This window comes from Magallana gigas, chromosome 6 (genome assembly GCF_963853765.1).
Source record: "Magallana gigas chromosome 6, xbMagGiga1.1, whole genome shotgun sequence".
Lineage (NCBI taxonomy): Eukaryota > Metazoa > Mollusca > Bivalvia > Ostreida > Ostreidae > Magallana > Magallana gigas.
Genome location: NC_088858.1, coordinates 43,500,792 through 43,516,214, shown reverse-complemented (window position 1 = coordinate 43,516,214; position 15,423 = coordinate 43,500,792). Strand labels below are relative to the sequence as shown.

Here is a 15,423-nt window from a genome sequence, read left to right as displayed (position 1 = left end):
ACCTCTCAACGTTTTTGTTGATAAAAATTGGTTTGCCATTAGACCTTATTAGATTATGACAAAAATATCAAGCTCAGACCCACTCAATGAAAGAAGAGGCATTGCAGTTCTAAAAATGACATTATAATTTGGAGGTTTTGACATGCATACACCAGTTTAAATCAACCTATTCCAAGTACCTGTGTATTTAACATTTTTAAGGGTTACAAATCAATATTATATTAAATATACACTGTACATTGTTTTGAATAATTTATAAAATATCTATCAGAAAAGTAAACTTGATATTTTAAATTTACAGTATCTTATCTGTCCTCATTTTACATGCCTTATTAACCTATCTTTTTTGGCTCAACTTTAATCGATTCCATTTTACACAGAGAAATTTGACAAATCATGATTGGATTAACTAGATTTTCACCTTCAAATTTTAGTCTCATGTAAGTGATCTGTTAACAATATTTACTGTGGTTTTATTAATATTCAAGGGTGTCAATTTTTGTGGATAAAGTGAAAATCAGTTTCAATGATACTTAAATTCGTGGCCAATGACCCTATCAATACAAAATGTTAATATAAATTGCATTTCAACGAAAACTTAATTTCAAGGATCAACTTAATGATAACAAAATCCATGAAAATTGGTCTTCAACGAATATTGACGAAACCACAGTATAAAATATTTCATTTTCATGTAGATCAGCAGATTTTTTTTTTTTTTGCCTAGTATGACACTCATAACTTTTAACTTTACTTTTTGCGGTTAAATTCCATACCATTACTGGTCATAATTTTCCATAACCAAAATGAAACATAATTTGACCTTGAGGAAAAAAGCTGAAACAAAATTAAAGGTTGATCTTGTATCTCTTTCTAGTCCTTGGTCAGGAAGAAAACAAATAAGTCTGCACATATTTTTAAGCCAATTCCCCTAATAAGCTTGTTTCCTTATCAACCTTGTAGAAAATACCAGAACATTCTAGCTGGTATCAAAAGGAGCCCTGCTACCCCCAACCTTGTAGAAAACACCAGAACATTCTGAGCCTGCTAACCCCCCCCCCCCCCCCCCCCCTTAAAAAAAAAAAAAAAAAAGGAGGACTGACAATCTGACTAATCGATGGATTGGTCAAAAACTTTATTCTCTGCAATTTGTTGCATGGCCAGGGAATGATATTTTCTTTTTCAAAGAAAATAACTTGTTGTCAATGCAATTTAGTTTTTCATTCTATTTCACATTTTAAAAAGGCCAAGCTCTTGGTTTTCATCCAACAACAGTGTCTAATTTCAATTTTTTACAGCTTAAAATAACAATTTGACAAGAAATGGTCGATATATTGTCGGAATATTGTGTATTCAACAAAAGAAATATTATCCTGGTTACAATCATCTAAATCTGCCAAATAGAATAGAAAAAAATTCAAAAAGTGACTTTTGCATAAGTCAATAATTTTCTGAAAATCTATTGAAGAAAGGAGATTTTGCTTGACTGATCAAATTCAATCTACCATTATAAATTACCGAAACTGAAACAACCTGAAAATGGAGTGAATTATCGGTACAATTGATTGCTTTAAACTATTTTGCAAATTGCACATGCAATATTTACACAAATATTCATGTTAAATCTTGTCTCCATTTAGATACTACGTTCTAATGTGTTATAAATACTGAATTTAAGACACCTAAGTGTGCATTTCAGTAAGAGCAGAGAACCATTTAAATGTTACACATACAAACTTTGAAATGGAAAGGTGAGTTTTTTCAATATAAAAAATGAAATTTATAAAGGTACATTTATCATATCTGTTTGCTGTGTAAAAACACTTTTGATACATTTAATATTATCTACAATTTTTTACCATTTTTAAAAATATTTAGCTAGGTATAAAAATAATGTAAGACTTTTCTTGCCAATGATTTTCTTTTTCTGTGGATGAGATAAACCCTCAAGATTTTACCAAAAAAATAGCACCTGGTGGGAAAATTCAGTTAACATAAAGTAAATGGATTGATATGTGGTATTTTGTGTTATATTTTCAGTTTACGGATTTTGTTCTTCATTCTTTGCATGCAAAAATGTACACCACAGAGCTGGTGGCTTAGTCCAGAAAATGGACCAACCTGCAAGACTGGTACTTGTGGAGAAACCAGTGACACCTGTGAATGCTCGTTAACCATTGAACACAGACTTACCATGCTAACCCAAAACCCCCCACTAATACTTCGACCTCGCTCAGGGAATCTATATTTGTACAATGATACAAGTTATGTAAACCAAATATCTGAAAAGTTGAAAGCCGAGGTTATCACTGGTGATGGTTATGGCTCTAGATCTGTCATAGCCATTAATGGGAAGTTTCCTGGTCCTACAATTGAAGCGTATGAAGATCAGACAATGATCATCCATGTTCGTAATTTAATGCACACCGATTCCACCACAATACATTGGCATGGAATGCATCAAAAAGGAACTCCAGAATTCGACGGAGTGGCCTTCATCAGCGAGAGTCCGATTCTTCCTGGACACACATACACCTACAAATTTACTGCTCAACCAACCGGAACTAATTTTTACCATGCACACATTGGCGACCAGCGTAGTATGGGCTTATATGGAGGGCTCATAATATATCCAAAATATAAGTTCTACTCACAGCCCCAGGTCGGATTCACTGTTTTAATTCAGGATTGGAATCATGATGACGAGCCCGAGACATTGTACCAACGCATGCTAAATGGCGTACTGGATCTGACAAGTAATACCATAAAAGAACCAACACAGTCTTATGATGGTGCCAGTTTTAGTAGATTTCATATGCACTCTGGTTTGATTAATGGTAAAGGACGATTTTACACAGCCGATTACTATGGGACCTATTATAACAATGGAGCACCACTTGAAACATTTGAAGTGGAGTATGGACGGTCATATCGGTTTCGTGTTATCAGTGCTGCAACATTGTATCCCTTTCGGGTTTACGTTCAAGGGCATCCTGAATTGAATATTCGAGCAGCGGATGGCTTTGAAATAGTTCGTGGCACTGGAAGCAATAGTAGCGAATTGATTGTGGAGTCCTTCATCATTCATCCCGGTGAAAGATATGACTTTACATTGAGTGCCAACAAGAATCCTGATACCTATCTATTGGTGGCCGAAAGCATTGAAGACCTCTCATCGAAAAATCCTCGTGAATATCATGCAGCAGAGGCATTCATTCATTACAAAGAGAGAGCTTTTAGTTATAAAGGTAAAGACAGTGAAAATCAGGATCACTGTACATCGGTAGCACCATGCATAACATTTAATTGTCCATACCTTTATTATCCAACAAGTATGAGACGAAGGTGCATTACGTTTGATCAAGCAAATAGCAATGAATATTTGACAAAGTCCAAGGAAGTACAAATTGTTGATGAAACTCTTTTCTTTAATTTTGCATTTCCTGGAGAGCCAGGAAACACACCAGGCTCAGTCAATGGCCGTCAATTTATATATCCTACCTTTCCAATCCTTACAAACGAGGCAGCACTAACTACGCCCTGTAAAGCCAGTGAATGCGGAGAGGACCAAATATGTAGTTGCACTTACAGCATTGAACTTGCATCCGACTGGATATACCAATTTGTCATCACTAATTTAGGCAATGGTAGAGGGTGGTCACATCCTATACATTTGCACGGTCACAATTTTTATGTCATGAAAATGGGATTTGGAAGCTATGATACGAATACAGGAAAGTTGTTGGCTTCAACTACTGACATTGAGTGTATAGGTACCAAGAACTACTGCAATGAGGCTAAATGGGCCAATAGTAGCTGGGCGACAGGTAATAATATACCGGGTCTTCAGCTAAATAATCCCCCAGAAAAGGACACCATCATAGTTCCGACTGGAGGATATGTCGTCATTAGATTTAAAGCTGACAATCCTGGTGCCTGGTTCTTCCATTGCCACATCGACCTTCACAACACAAATGGAATGGGAATGGTATTTTTAGAATCCAAAGACAAATACCCATTCAAAGGTAAGACTCCAAGTTAAGTTTTATGCTGTACGTAATACAAATTAATAAAAGTATACTGATATTTTTTTTTCTTCAACAGACAGCAAAGCAAACTCAAAAGAAGAAGGAAGTCATCAGAGACTGGTTTTATTTACTTTGCTGGTGTTGGCCTTCACTTTGTATTGATCAAAGCAAGGATATTTTCAAACAAGAATGAGAAGAAATTCATTTACACGATAGTGATAAATCAGCTTTGTAGCAACTTTAACAAGTTTATGTAGAAAATGTTTAATTCAATGATATATGCACTTATAACCATTGTACTTTGCCATAAGAAATGTTTATATATATCATAGTCTGACCCAACGTATTTGGATAATTTTAAACAAAAATACACATATCTGTGAAAGATGCCTAGCGCGGTTGAAATTGATGAAAGGTAAAATAGCAAAGATATCATCATCAACACTATCATTTTTCACTATTATAAAGAAAAACAGATACAGTATTTTACGGAGATTTATCATGGGAAATGTTGATATCTTTTCTCCATTCAGAAGTCACTCGAAATACCTTGCACAGTTTTATAATGTTATCATTCCCAGATGAGTAGAATTTTTATTTTTAGCCATGTATTGAAACCTGACAAGCTAGGAAAAGTTTTGGGATTTATTCATACTATTGAATGAACTTCATTTGAACTCTGAGGTTTTCATAAATATCAGATAATTCAAGAAAATGTTTTGCATACATATCTTGGGATATACTTTTAAATGTTTCATGCTGTTATTTTTTTTTAATTGAAATATCGTCCATTTCCACTAGAGGACCTTTTTTGTATTTAGGTAGTAAATAATTAAATGTATAAAATGATCTATGTAGAAGTTTTGGATAAGTTTTAATGTAAAGTTTAAATGTAATTTTTTTTACTGAACTTTGTCTAATCATGTCGTAGTAGGATGCATGTAAGATTTAGTGTTGGTGACTTGATGAGAGAGAGGTAATGACCAGAAGTAATTAAATTACAGCTGATGCAGATGAACAAATTAACATTATTACCATTTACAAACCATCAAATTTATTTACAATGCATGACAACAGATGAAGACCAATTGCAATAGGTTAACTGACTCCTGTGACCTAAAAACATTCTTAATGGTTACTCAGTGTGAAACATCTTTAAATCGAAACCCTGCAGTTGCTTTTTTTTTTTCCAGCTGAACATGACTAATAAAGGCATAGTCCACCATAATTCTCTTTTATCGCCACTATCCCTACAACCCTTAAATAAGCCGCTGGCCTTTCAACAGCTCTCGGTACATGTATTTGAAAATAGAGGTCTCACCTGTGTATAAGTACATATTACATCAACATATTACATATTACTCAGTCTCAATGAAATTATCAAATTTTATGTACCTTTTTTACGACATGAGAAAAGTAACATTTTCATCTATATAGTTTCTATGACAAGCTATTGAAAACTCTATTGGTATTCTGTAATTTGCTGAACTTATGGTAATTACTGGTAATAAAAAGTGCAATAAAGATAATGTCAGTATGCCTTGGAATGCCAGATGCAGAAAGCTGTACTGGAGTACTGAACTAAAATAGCTTTGATGTATTGGGTTATATGTACCTTTATTAGGTCAAAGCAAGGGGAGGTGCAAAATAAATATGTACATGTATATGTATTTCATGACAATTTCATGATTTTGCTGAGAATGCAGAAAATAGTGGTTAAAAAAGCAAGGATGCCTATAAGATAGATACAGTGTACTGAACCACCTATATTACCCAAACTTGAGCCACCTTAATTACCCGAACTGAAAATCCCTTGTTACAAATACGGTAGTCATGTTCTTCAGAAAATAATTATAGAGTTCTAAAGTTGAAGGAGCTGTTTGTTTTTGCCTGACAGATATAAAGCATGAAACAAGTTGCCAAAGTCTCCTCACTATGGGAATGGAGTAATACAATGATGTTTTTTTTTCAAATCCACATTGAAATCAAAGTCATTACATAAAGAATTTTACAGAGTTTCATCACTTTTAGATGTAAGCCATTTAAGATTTGCTAATCTATCTAGATCCCAATGTTCCTGTTGAGTTATTAACAATTTGTTAGTTGTAAACTTTTCTGCTTTACCGGTAATTTAATGTTTTTTTGGTCCAAGTACTTTGTCATTTGTTAACTTTAGTTAATAAAATAGCCATTCCAATTCCTCAAAGTGTTGTGTCGTAATGTGTCAATCAGAACATTAACATTATTTTAGTAAACCATTTCTTGAGTACCTGTGTGAATGAAAAGGAGCAGGTGGGGTCTCTTCATCAAAACCACAGCAGAAGGTCTCCAGGAAAGTCCTGATGGTGGCAAACGTAGCCTCCTGTAGGTCCACACAGAAAGGTCTCGGCCACGCAATCACTGGTCTGAAAGGTAGCACAGTTGATTCAACAGCAGTTAATTTACACTTGGCATTCTATACAAACCTTTTTAAAATAAATTAAATGGCATTGATATACCTACAGTATATTTTAACAATGAAGTTCTTAATCTTTAAATACGAACATATATATATATATATACATGTATGTATATGTACACTGTACATGTATGTTAGTACATGTATATACGTACATGTACATATGTATATATACATGTATGAGTATGTAAGTACACATATGTTAGTAAATGTACATGCTTAAAAGTACATGTACGTTTATATAAGTATGTTAACTGCAGGTCTGTAGCTCCCGGCCTAATAAAATTTGAATGAAGGATCAGGTTGTCCATCTGAATTTTTTCAGACCAGGAGCTACAGACCTGCACTTAAGTACATGTATGTACACACATGCTTTATAGCTTATGTACAAAAAAAGTTAATTTCACATATATAAAAATGAACAGATATAGATTTTTTCCCATAAAAAAAATCCCTCTTTACTACATGTACTTACAGCATGACCAATACCATTTCGTACCTGTCCGTGGGTAGGGCGGTCCATGCAATGCTGTGAGAGGTACCTGCTGACACCTGGTGAACACTGACACCATCCAATCCTATCACTCGTTTTGGGCGAGTGATGGGACTCTGTGCGTGACCCTGACCGCACTGTCCCATGGCATTATTACCCCACGCATATACTTCACTCTCTACAGGAAATTTGAAACCATATTTAAGTTTTACAGCTACTCATGTAGCCAGTTAGCAATTCAAATTTATTTAAATCTGCAGTGCATTGTAATGGCACTGCATACAAATACTTCAGAATCCCTTTCATTATGTTAGTTTCTAAACAGCCCAATTGTTCACCATTTAATAAATTACAGGTAAACAGAGCAACTGTGATTGAAAAATAAACCTAGCATTATCTTTCTGAACTTTTCCCTCTATTTACAAATTTTTAAAGTAACTTTTTGTTCCACTTTCATGTACACATATATGTATGTGGTTTGGTGTATGTGGGACAAGCTGTTACCATGAGTGAGAGCTATCACATGGCTGTCTCCACAGGCAATGTCCACCACTCGCTTGGACTGTAGATCCTCAACCAGCCTCGGTCGGAGAGCTGTATACTCCGCCGATCCACATCCTAAAATGGCTCCACATCCCCAGGCATATAGCTGTAACAAAGACAAACCAATTTAAGTCAACTGACTTAATTCAATTTGTAGTTTATAAATTATTTCAATGATTTTATAGTATAATAAGAATTAATATTCTGTCTGTATAAAGGTGTGCAATTGTAGTTTATTCATTTTTTCATACTGGCATCTCTATCATACATATCAAAATATTTTTAAGTACATGTAACGTTAATTATGTAGCGAACTTTTTATCCTTATATATATAAGCGCTATGATATTTTCTTCCATTGTACATAAAAATTCTACTTATTAATTCTGAATTTTGCTCTGCACGTCCACTTTCCTACTCTAAGAAGTATAGTGCATTCTTCCTTTTTTTGCTACTTATTGTGTGGGATTTTTCATTTCTCAATTGACGACTCTCACCTGTCCTGAGGAGGTCACGGCCAGGGAGGATTGACTGCCACACGCCACCTTCCTGATGTACAACCCATTCAGTGCCTCTATCACCTTAGGCTTCAGCTGTCTATTCGTGTCTCCATGACCAAGCTTTCCTACATATCAAGCAAAGCCTTATATAAAATGTACATTTAAAGATGTACATATATGTATGCATATTCTTAATATTTAGATGTTATAAAATTTTAAAAAATGCAATTACCAAACTCTCCAACTTTACCGGTACTTGACAATGTTTCACATAATGAGTGGCAGTGTATGCATTAAGGTCACAAAATAAAAAAGGGGCATAACTTACAGAAATATCCCATATCAAAACTATATCTGCAAATATGCATGTCATACTACAGGTATAGTCTATATCAATTAAAAAGTGTCAAAAAATTGTAAGTGATTTAAGAGTTCAAAAGAAAAACCGTTTCAGTAGTTCATGTATATTTCATATTGGTCAATATTTTAAGATTTATAGGGATCCTTAATGGCCAAATTTTTAAGTCAAAGGATTTAAATTCCTGGAAAATCTACACATGGTGCCCTTATTAACTACAAGGTTTCATAAAAATCTGTAGAGTGTTTTAAGAGAAGTTGTAATGGCCAACTGCAATAATAGTACTATATTCAATAAATGGCAAAATTCTAAGTTCAAAAGGTGCAAAATTCCTGAAAAAAGAAGAAATAGAAATTTCCTGGTAATATGTATATCTAAACATTGTGTTCTTAAGACATGTACCTACAAAGTTTCAAGAAATTCTGTGCAGCAGTTTAAGGTGGTATGGGACACTTCCATGCAATGACGCAATGTTAATCGAAATAAACAATAAAATAAAATGTATTTATATACCAGTAAGTAGTTTCTTTCCCAATACTGTATGGCAGGTTAAATCGCGGTCGGAAAAGATAACGATTTTTTTTATTTTGCAGCAAATCACGGTAAATTGAATTCGCGGAGAGCAAAAATCTGAAGAAAAAAAAATTCAAACCCGATTAAATTTCACAAAATACCGATCATGGTTATTTGTACTTCGTACATGTATATTAACTCACAACAAAAAAAATAATTATTTTTATCTCGGTTTCATTTTTTAAAAATAGTTTGTTCAAAAACAATTACATTGATATCTAATGAAATGCTTTTCGATAAAAACACCGATTTATGTAATACCTGTTCATTATTATTGTCTGGTTAATTTAACAGTTTCTTTATGTCAATTGAGTTTCACACCTTTTTACGTGCTAGACACTCATAAGTAGCTTATATAAACACTCTGAGCCCCTAAATAACTTTGTAATGAACCGATAGCACTGGGCAGACATAATAAGTCACGTATCACAGCACGTGGCTTAGGTACCTGTAAAGTGTCATGTTTGATATTAACTGCAGTTCTTTTTTAAAGTTTATTAAAAGGAGGATGCGCTTAATGAAGAAAGCTTCTGCACAATTATTGTGGCTTATTTGATTAATATTCTGTTTAAAGAAGTTATTTCAAAAAACGAATTGTCTCATTTATGCCTTGTTAGATTTAGTCAAAACCGGAAGTAGAGGGAAAAAAAACAGAATCAAAGCATGTCAGCTTATCAAAAGTTAATTGGTGGATCATGCATTTTTTTTCAGTTAGTAATAGTTTTGGTCAGTTATTATGATAGATCGCCTAATACCATTATTCACCTGACCAAATAACTATTATATTCAGCGTGGTCAACAATACTGTTATGCGATTAAAACGGAAACATATTTCGTGTTGTGTGTTTTTATGATAAGATAGATAATTTAGTAAATCCTATTTTTTCATTGTTATTTTATTGAAATAATTATTCACTTAATATTTAATTCGCGGAATTTTTATTTAGGTGAATATAGCGAAAATTAACTCCGCAAGTTAATTTCCTGCTATACAGTATTGCCACCTCACACCGTAGCATAGTGGGTTTGAGGGTTTACCATGAATCTATAAGTCATCAGTTCAAATCCCACTAGGGGTTTTACAATTGTTACCAGTCCAACTATTTTTAAAAGCTATTTTTAAGTTAAACATTCTATAATTTAAAAATTCTAAACCTGTCCGGTGAAAGTAATTTAATTATAATGTACTTTAATCCACATTAATATTGACAGATGTCCCATACCACCTTAAGAGGTGTTGCGCTGACAATACATTACCATTTTCTCCTCCTCCGAATGACCAGATAGTCTTGCCGTCCTGAGATACAGCCAGAGTATGACTACCCCCACAGGCCACCAGCCCCACTGACTCTATGGATTGTACTTTGGTCGGGAAGTTTTTACTGGAGGTGTAGTCATGGCCTGGAATTTGAACATTTAATTTTTACAAGACTCTGATATATACTCCTTTATAAAATAGATTATACCAAGTTAATGTGCAATTTTGTTAATCTTTTAAAGGGACTTGGACATGATTTTAGATCAAAATTTTATTTCTTATTTTTTAGATATAAAATGGTTTACTTGCACATTTTGAATTATTGACCAAAATTTGAATGTTATAATTTAAGTTTTTAATTTAAGATTTGTTTACAAATAATGTAAAGTATGGATTTACCATTTTTTTGACAAAATAACTTGCAAGAAACAAGGCAAACTTGTTCAATGTGTTTATAAAATATATATTTCAATAGAAGAAAGTAACATTTCATTGAAACTTATTACAATAAAACATATGTAAACAATAACAAGGCTTGAGCTTTGTTTACAAAACAAAGAGTTCCAAACTCTGTATCTTGCGTATAACTCGATATCTGACTTTCAAATTTTGAAAAAGCATTTAAAAATACCCATATCATTCAAAATGGAAAAATAAAATTTAAAATTTTGAGCTCAAATCGTGTTCAAGTCCCTTTAAATAACGTACATGTATTACATGCATTTCCTGTGAAATTCATCAAAATTGTTCTACATGTACCTGTCAGGTACATTAAGTTCAAGTAAAAATACATGACATTATATTAAAGATAAACTCCAGTAAATTATCAATGTTACCAAGTCTTCCAAATTCCCCATCTCCCCATGTGTATAGTTCTCCGTCCTCGGTCACTGCAGCACTGTGTCTGTAGCCCGCAGACACACATTTCACAACCTGTATATAGAGAAAGGGGTTAATGGATTTTTTTGTTCACTCACCCTCCTAATAAAAAAAATCATTATAAATCTCATGCAGGTCATTACTGTAATATTTGTAAAATACAAATAATTTCTGTATAAGAGTAAATAACACCTCTTAAAAGTTTTCAAATCAGAGGTAGTCCTTGATTTTTTCCACTTTATAATCATTTGATGCTCTTCAAATTACTGATAAATTTGTGCAAGATTTCAATGATGTGAACTTTATGTCAATAATTTTTTTTTTCAAGTAGTACATCCAGTAACAACTATTCATAGCTATGATTTTCTTTAAATAAATTTATGAATGGACTTTAACATCAAATACGAGCAAATACTAAAAGAATACATTTCCATCCTTATGATTGCCTTCGAAGTCAACAGCTGAATACTAACCTTTCCAACCAATGGACCTTTCACCAGTTTAGGGATTTTTTGTGTGGAATGAGTCCCATGGCCCAGTTTTCCATAATCACCTTTAAATTAAATGAACATTTGACTCATAGGCATGGACATTTTTTCATAATAATTACTAAAATAATCATTACTTAACACCTGAACAATGTTTTATATGAGTATTGATATATATGTAATACATTTTTAAAAAGGTCATAACAAATAAAAATACATGTACATGCACTAATCATTTTGATGCAATTGTTACACTGCAAATGAATTTCATGAAATAATTTAAATGATAAATTTTACACATAGAATATTGTATTATCAAATTATCAGAAAATAATGATCGAATTTCATTCAATAAGTAAGAACAGTTCTATAAATAGAACACTAACCATCCCCCCAGCTGTACACCTCCCCTGTAGTGGTCAGTGCCAAAGAGTGACCATCGGAACCCTTGGAGGATGAGATCTTTTTCACGTATTTCTTATCAAAGAGAGGCTTCTTTGGCACAGAGCAGTTGTTGGAATCTCCCAGACCAAGCCTGCCATAGCTGCCCTTACCACACGCTCCCACCGTCCCATCACTGTAGATCAGGAACGTACAGAACTGGCCTGCCTCCACCTTCAGAATCCGACAGAAATCATTGATAGTTAAGACATGCTTGAAAATATCAATCAGCTTACAAAAATATTTAATGAACTTGTGCTTGTGTAAATAATAAGATTTATTTTTTAAAATATTCCTAATACAGTAATATTCCTTTATTATCAAACACTTCAGAAAATAAGAGATAAAGAGAATGCAATCAAAGTTTCATATAAGCCAAAAAAATCAAAAGTCCATGTATATCCACTTTTCTCCTTACAAAAACTTGGTTTGAAAAAAACTCATTTTGAGTTCGCCCTTTACTGCTTTACAAAGATGCATATTTGTAGATAGATGGCACTAACATCAGCATGCACTCTTTCTAGCTAACTCTTGTTAAGGGTTTGTGAGGAGAGGTGCGGATCAGGAACTCTTAACTTTGAAAGATGATAAGCACTAACCTGTTGACAATCTGTGAAGACGGCAGAATATTTGGGGGTTGTTATCTTCTCTTGCCCCCCCTCGGCCAGCTGGTGAGTACAGTTGCTCCCCCAGACATACACCTCCCCACAGCTACCACTCAGGTTGGCATTACTGTGGGATGTGGAGTTGTTGCAGTTTTCATCAGGGCCTGAACAACAGTTGCTGGCATAGTCTGAGGCCAGGAAGTACAACTACAACCAACGAAACTGTACATTAAACCTCATTGTGTAAAAGTAAAATAAAACTTAAAAATAACATACAATATGTACCTGTACAAAATAAAGAAATGGTTGCTTATTTCTTCAGATATATCTCTTGCACTCAGGTAAGATTTGAATGATTACATGTTTATTTACTATTAAACTGTAAAAATTCATTTCTTCTTATTCTGTTTATATCAATAAATTCATATCATTTATACCTATACAACAGGTAACACTTGGTAAAATTATGTCTATAGACTGAGGAAGATGAGAAAATAATGAATATGATATTACACTATAGTATGTGTATCTCAATTCTCTGTGACAACAAACATTTTCATTGTACTTCTTACACTTTTATTTCGTTACAAGTTTGTAATTGGATAGAAAGCATCATATCAAGTGGGTTTAATTTTAAGTGGGTTTTACCTCTTCCAGTAGTATAACTGCAGCATAATACAAAGAGACCAATCCATTGTCATCAGGAGAGATGTCCCTAAGCATTGTACTGGTTAAGCCACTGCTGCCTCCCTGTAATTTAATGTACTATATATACAATCATATATGCAATTCAATACAAAATATTTTAAAACATAATAGAGAGGTTGAGATTTTAAACGTGTACGGGTACGTGAACGTGTGTTAAAACTACACGTACATGTACACGTTTTTGTAATTAATCAGTTGAGATTTCTTAACTTGTAGGATATAAATGTGTACGTAAATCGACGCAGTTTTGTGACATGAATTTATTTAGTTAATTCCAAATAAATGGTAAATTTCTTATCAATTTTCATGCAAATGAAGTTTAAAAATCTATATAATGTATCACAAGAATACACTCACTCATCAATAAGATTTTATTTGTTGTAAAAAGCTACACGTTTGTACTTACGTATAGACAACACTCTACAAGTTTAGAGAACGTGTAGAAACCATGTCGTCACAAAAACTGATGACGTAATATGCGAAGAATTTAGGTGATTCCCCTAGTTCACGTACACGTACCCATACACGTTTGAAATCTCAACCTCTCTAATAACACAATATCATTTTATTTCAAATGAATGTACCAATAAAACCTATTAATTCATCATTTTGTCTAATGATATAACAGATAAAATGTACAAATGTGTAACTTAATATATGCATGTACAATGTATAACGCTCTGAATCTTACCATAGGGTTTATCATATCAGTGATTATCTTTAGAAATGACTGCCAATGGATTTTTCCAGCATCTTTGTCTTTAGTTTTGCTTTTTGACACAGTAACTGAGATTTTCATTGACATTTCAATCCATCCGAGGACATATCTAAGTGACCCTCTCTGAGCTGCCAACGCTATCATGAGTTCTGCAGCTAGTCTCTGGCCAGTCAGATCAGCCTCCGAATGTGGACTGGCAGCTTGTTGTAAAAACACATTAATTTGGTTTAGAGAATCTACTCCTAATGGGGTCAGTTTTGTTTCATTGGATAGAGACAATGGTGGGAAGTTTTCTACCACTGATAATGCTGTTTGTATAATGTCATTGCAAAATGAAAACTGTCCTGTCTGTTTTGCTAAAACCCAGTTCTGCCTTAGCAATGAGAACAAAATGTTGATTCCTGTTTTGACTCCTAGTTCAAGTAAAGCATCATTGCCTTGTGGCATTCCCAATCCTAAATTACTCTTCTCGTCCTCGGACTTTCCTGTTACTGATGTATTGAGAGGCGAGTCTTCGCTACAGATTTTTCTGACATGGTGCTTGCATGAAACAGCTTGGTAAACCCGCTGCAAAATAATTAGTCTTTTCTGAAGCACTTTGGAGAACCTGGAGAAATTTGAGATGGTTTTGGCGAGGTTTCTCTGATGGCCTAGTAGAGCATTGATTAAATGTTCTTGTTCCTCTACAGTTGTTGGTTCCTGATCATAGTCCGTCAGGGTGGGTCCCTTCAGACTTATCGCCTGCTGGGGCAGAAGGTTGACTTCTTTATGGGATACAAGTCTCTCAAACAACCCATCCAGCCCAGATGGAGAGGCTATGCCCTCACAGTCTTCTGACACCCAACTAGAATGGAGATGCTCTCCAAACTTCAGATGTATTTGACTGGGGTCCAACATTTTTATCCACTGGATCCAGAAGTGAAACTGTGAAATTGAACAGAGAATAAAAATGTGAGGTATCCTTCTTTAAAAATGAAATCAGACGATTGATATGTTCAGAGTTATCTAAGCCACTACTGTACACATTTCTTTTAGGGGAAATGAAATAAAGCACTGTCATCACTGGTAATCTATAACGTTAGACAGGAATGGATACGTCGTATTTCCAAAAGAACAGAATTAACTGGTTTTATTTTATTTGCACTTGTGAAAACATTTATGTATTATTTGTTAAATTCCATCAAACAGCCATGGCAAACATACCTTTTAGTTTAAATAATCATTTTCATCCCGGATTATCTTTCAAATCCATTTTCGTCTGGTCAGAATTTATTCGAACCCGATGCTATTTTCAAATATTTATCCAATAATGATATAATAAATAATTTTAATAAATTAAAAGTTTCTCATCACTGCTACGAATGTTTTATTCTT

General features: G+C 33.8%; 2 protein-coding genes across 5 annotated transcripts in view; one reads left to right on the top strand and one right to left on the bottom strand.

Annotated features, from left to right (window-relative positions):
• Positions 1 to 15,354, bottom strand: part of LOC105330809 (probable E3 ubiquitin-protein ligase HERC1) — a 67,184-nt gene extending 51,830 nt beyond the window's left edge. For all 3 annotated transcript variants that reach the window (XM_066087153.1, XM_066087154.1, XM_066087155.1), the window contains exons 1-12: positions 15,253 to 15,354; positions 14,023 to 14,973; positions 13,272 to 13,373; positions 12,618 to 12,830; positions 11,964 to 12,192; positions 11,563 to 11,642; positions 11,047 to 11,143; positions 10,210 to 10,353; positions 8,019 to 8,146; positions 7,484 to 7,628; positions 6,986 to 7,157; positions 6,299 to 6,433 (exon numbers count right to left, since the gene is read on the bottom strand). In XM_066087153.1, coding sequence (XP_065943225.1) covers positions 6,299 to 6,433; positions 6,986 to 7,157; positions 7,484 to 7,628; positions 8,019 to 8,146; positions 10,210 to 10,353; positions 11,047 to 11,143; positions 11,563 to 11,642; positions 11,964 to 12,192; positions 12,618 to 12,830; positions 13,272 to 13,373; positions 14,023 to 14,946 — 2,369 coding nt within the window. In that variant the 5' untranslated portion in view covers positions 14,947 to 14,973; positions 15,253 to 15,354. The remainder of the gene's footprint in view (positions 1 to 6,298; positions 6,434 to 6,985; positions 7,158 to 7,483; positions 7,629 to 8,018; positions 8,147 to 10,209; positions 10,354 to 11,046; positions 11,144 to 11,562; positions 11,643 to 11,963; positions 12,193 to 12,617; positions 12,831 to 13,271; positions 13,374 to 14,022; positions 14,974 to 15,252) is intronic.
• Positions 339 to 6,195, top strand: LOC105330808 (uncharacterized). Of its 2 annotated transcripts, XM_066087156.1 has the most exons (4): positions 351 to 440; positions 1,641 to 1,751; positions 2,041 to 4,025; positions 4,105 to 6,194. In XM_066087156.1, the coding sequence occupies exons 2-4, from the start codon at positions 1,744 to 1,746 to the stop codon at positions 4,188 to 4,190; spliced, it is 2,079 nt and encodes a 692-aa protein (XP_065943228.1). In that variant the 5' UTR covers positions 351 to 440; positions 1,641 to 1,743; the 3' UTR covers positions 4,191 to 6,194. The 2 variants fall into 2 exon arrangements, with proteins under 2 accessions (XP_011431022.3, XP_065943228.1); XM_011432720.4 differs by lacking the exon at positions 1,641 to 1,751 and having other exon boundaries at positions 339 to 440; positions 4,105 to 6,195.
• Positions 15,355 to 15,423: the final 69 nt, after the last annotated feature.

Excerpts from the sequence above, each read along its gene's own strand:
- LOC105330808 (XM_011432720.4), top strand. The coding sequence starts at position 397 with ATGATTGGATTAACTAGATTTTCACCTTCAAATTTTAGTCTCAT. Across the intron at positions 441-2,040 it reads CCTTCAAATTTTAGTCTCAT|TTTACGGATTTTGTTCTTCA; the intron begins GTAAGTGATCTG and ends TTATATTTTCAG. Across the intron at positions 4,026-4,104 it reads AGACAAATACCCATTCAAAG|ACAGCAAAGCAAACTCAAAA; the intron begins GTAAGACTCCAA and ends TTTCTTCAACAG.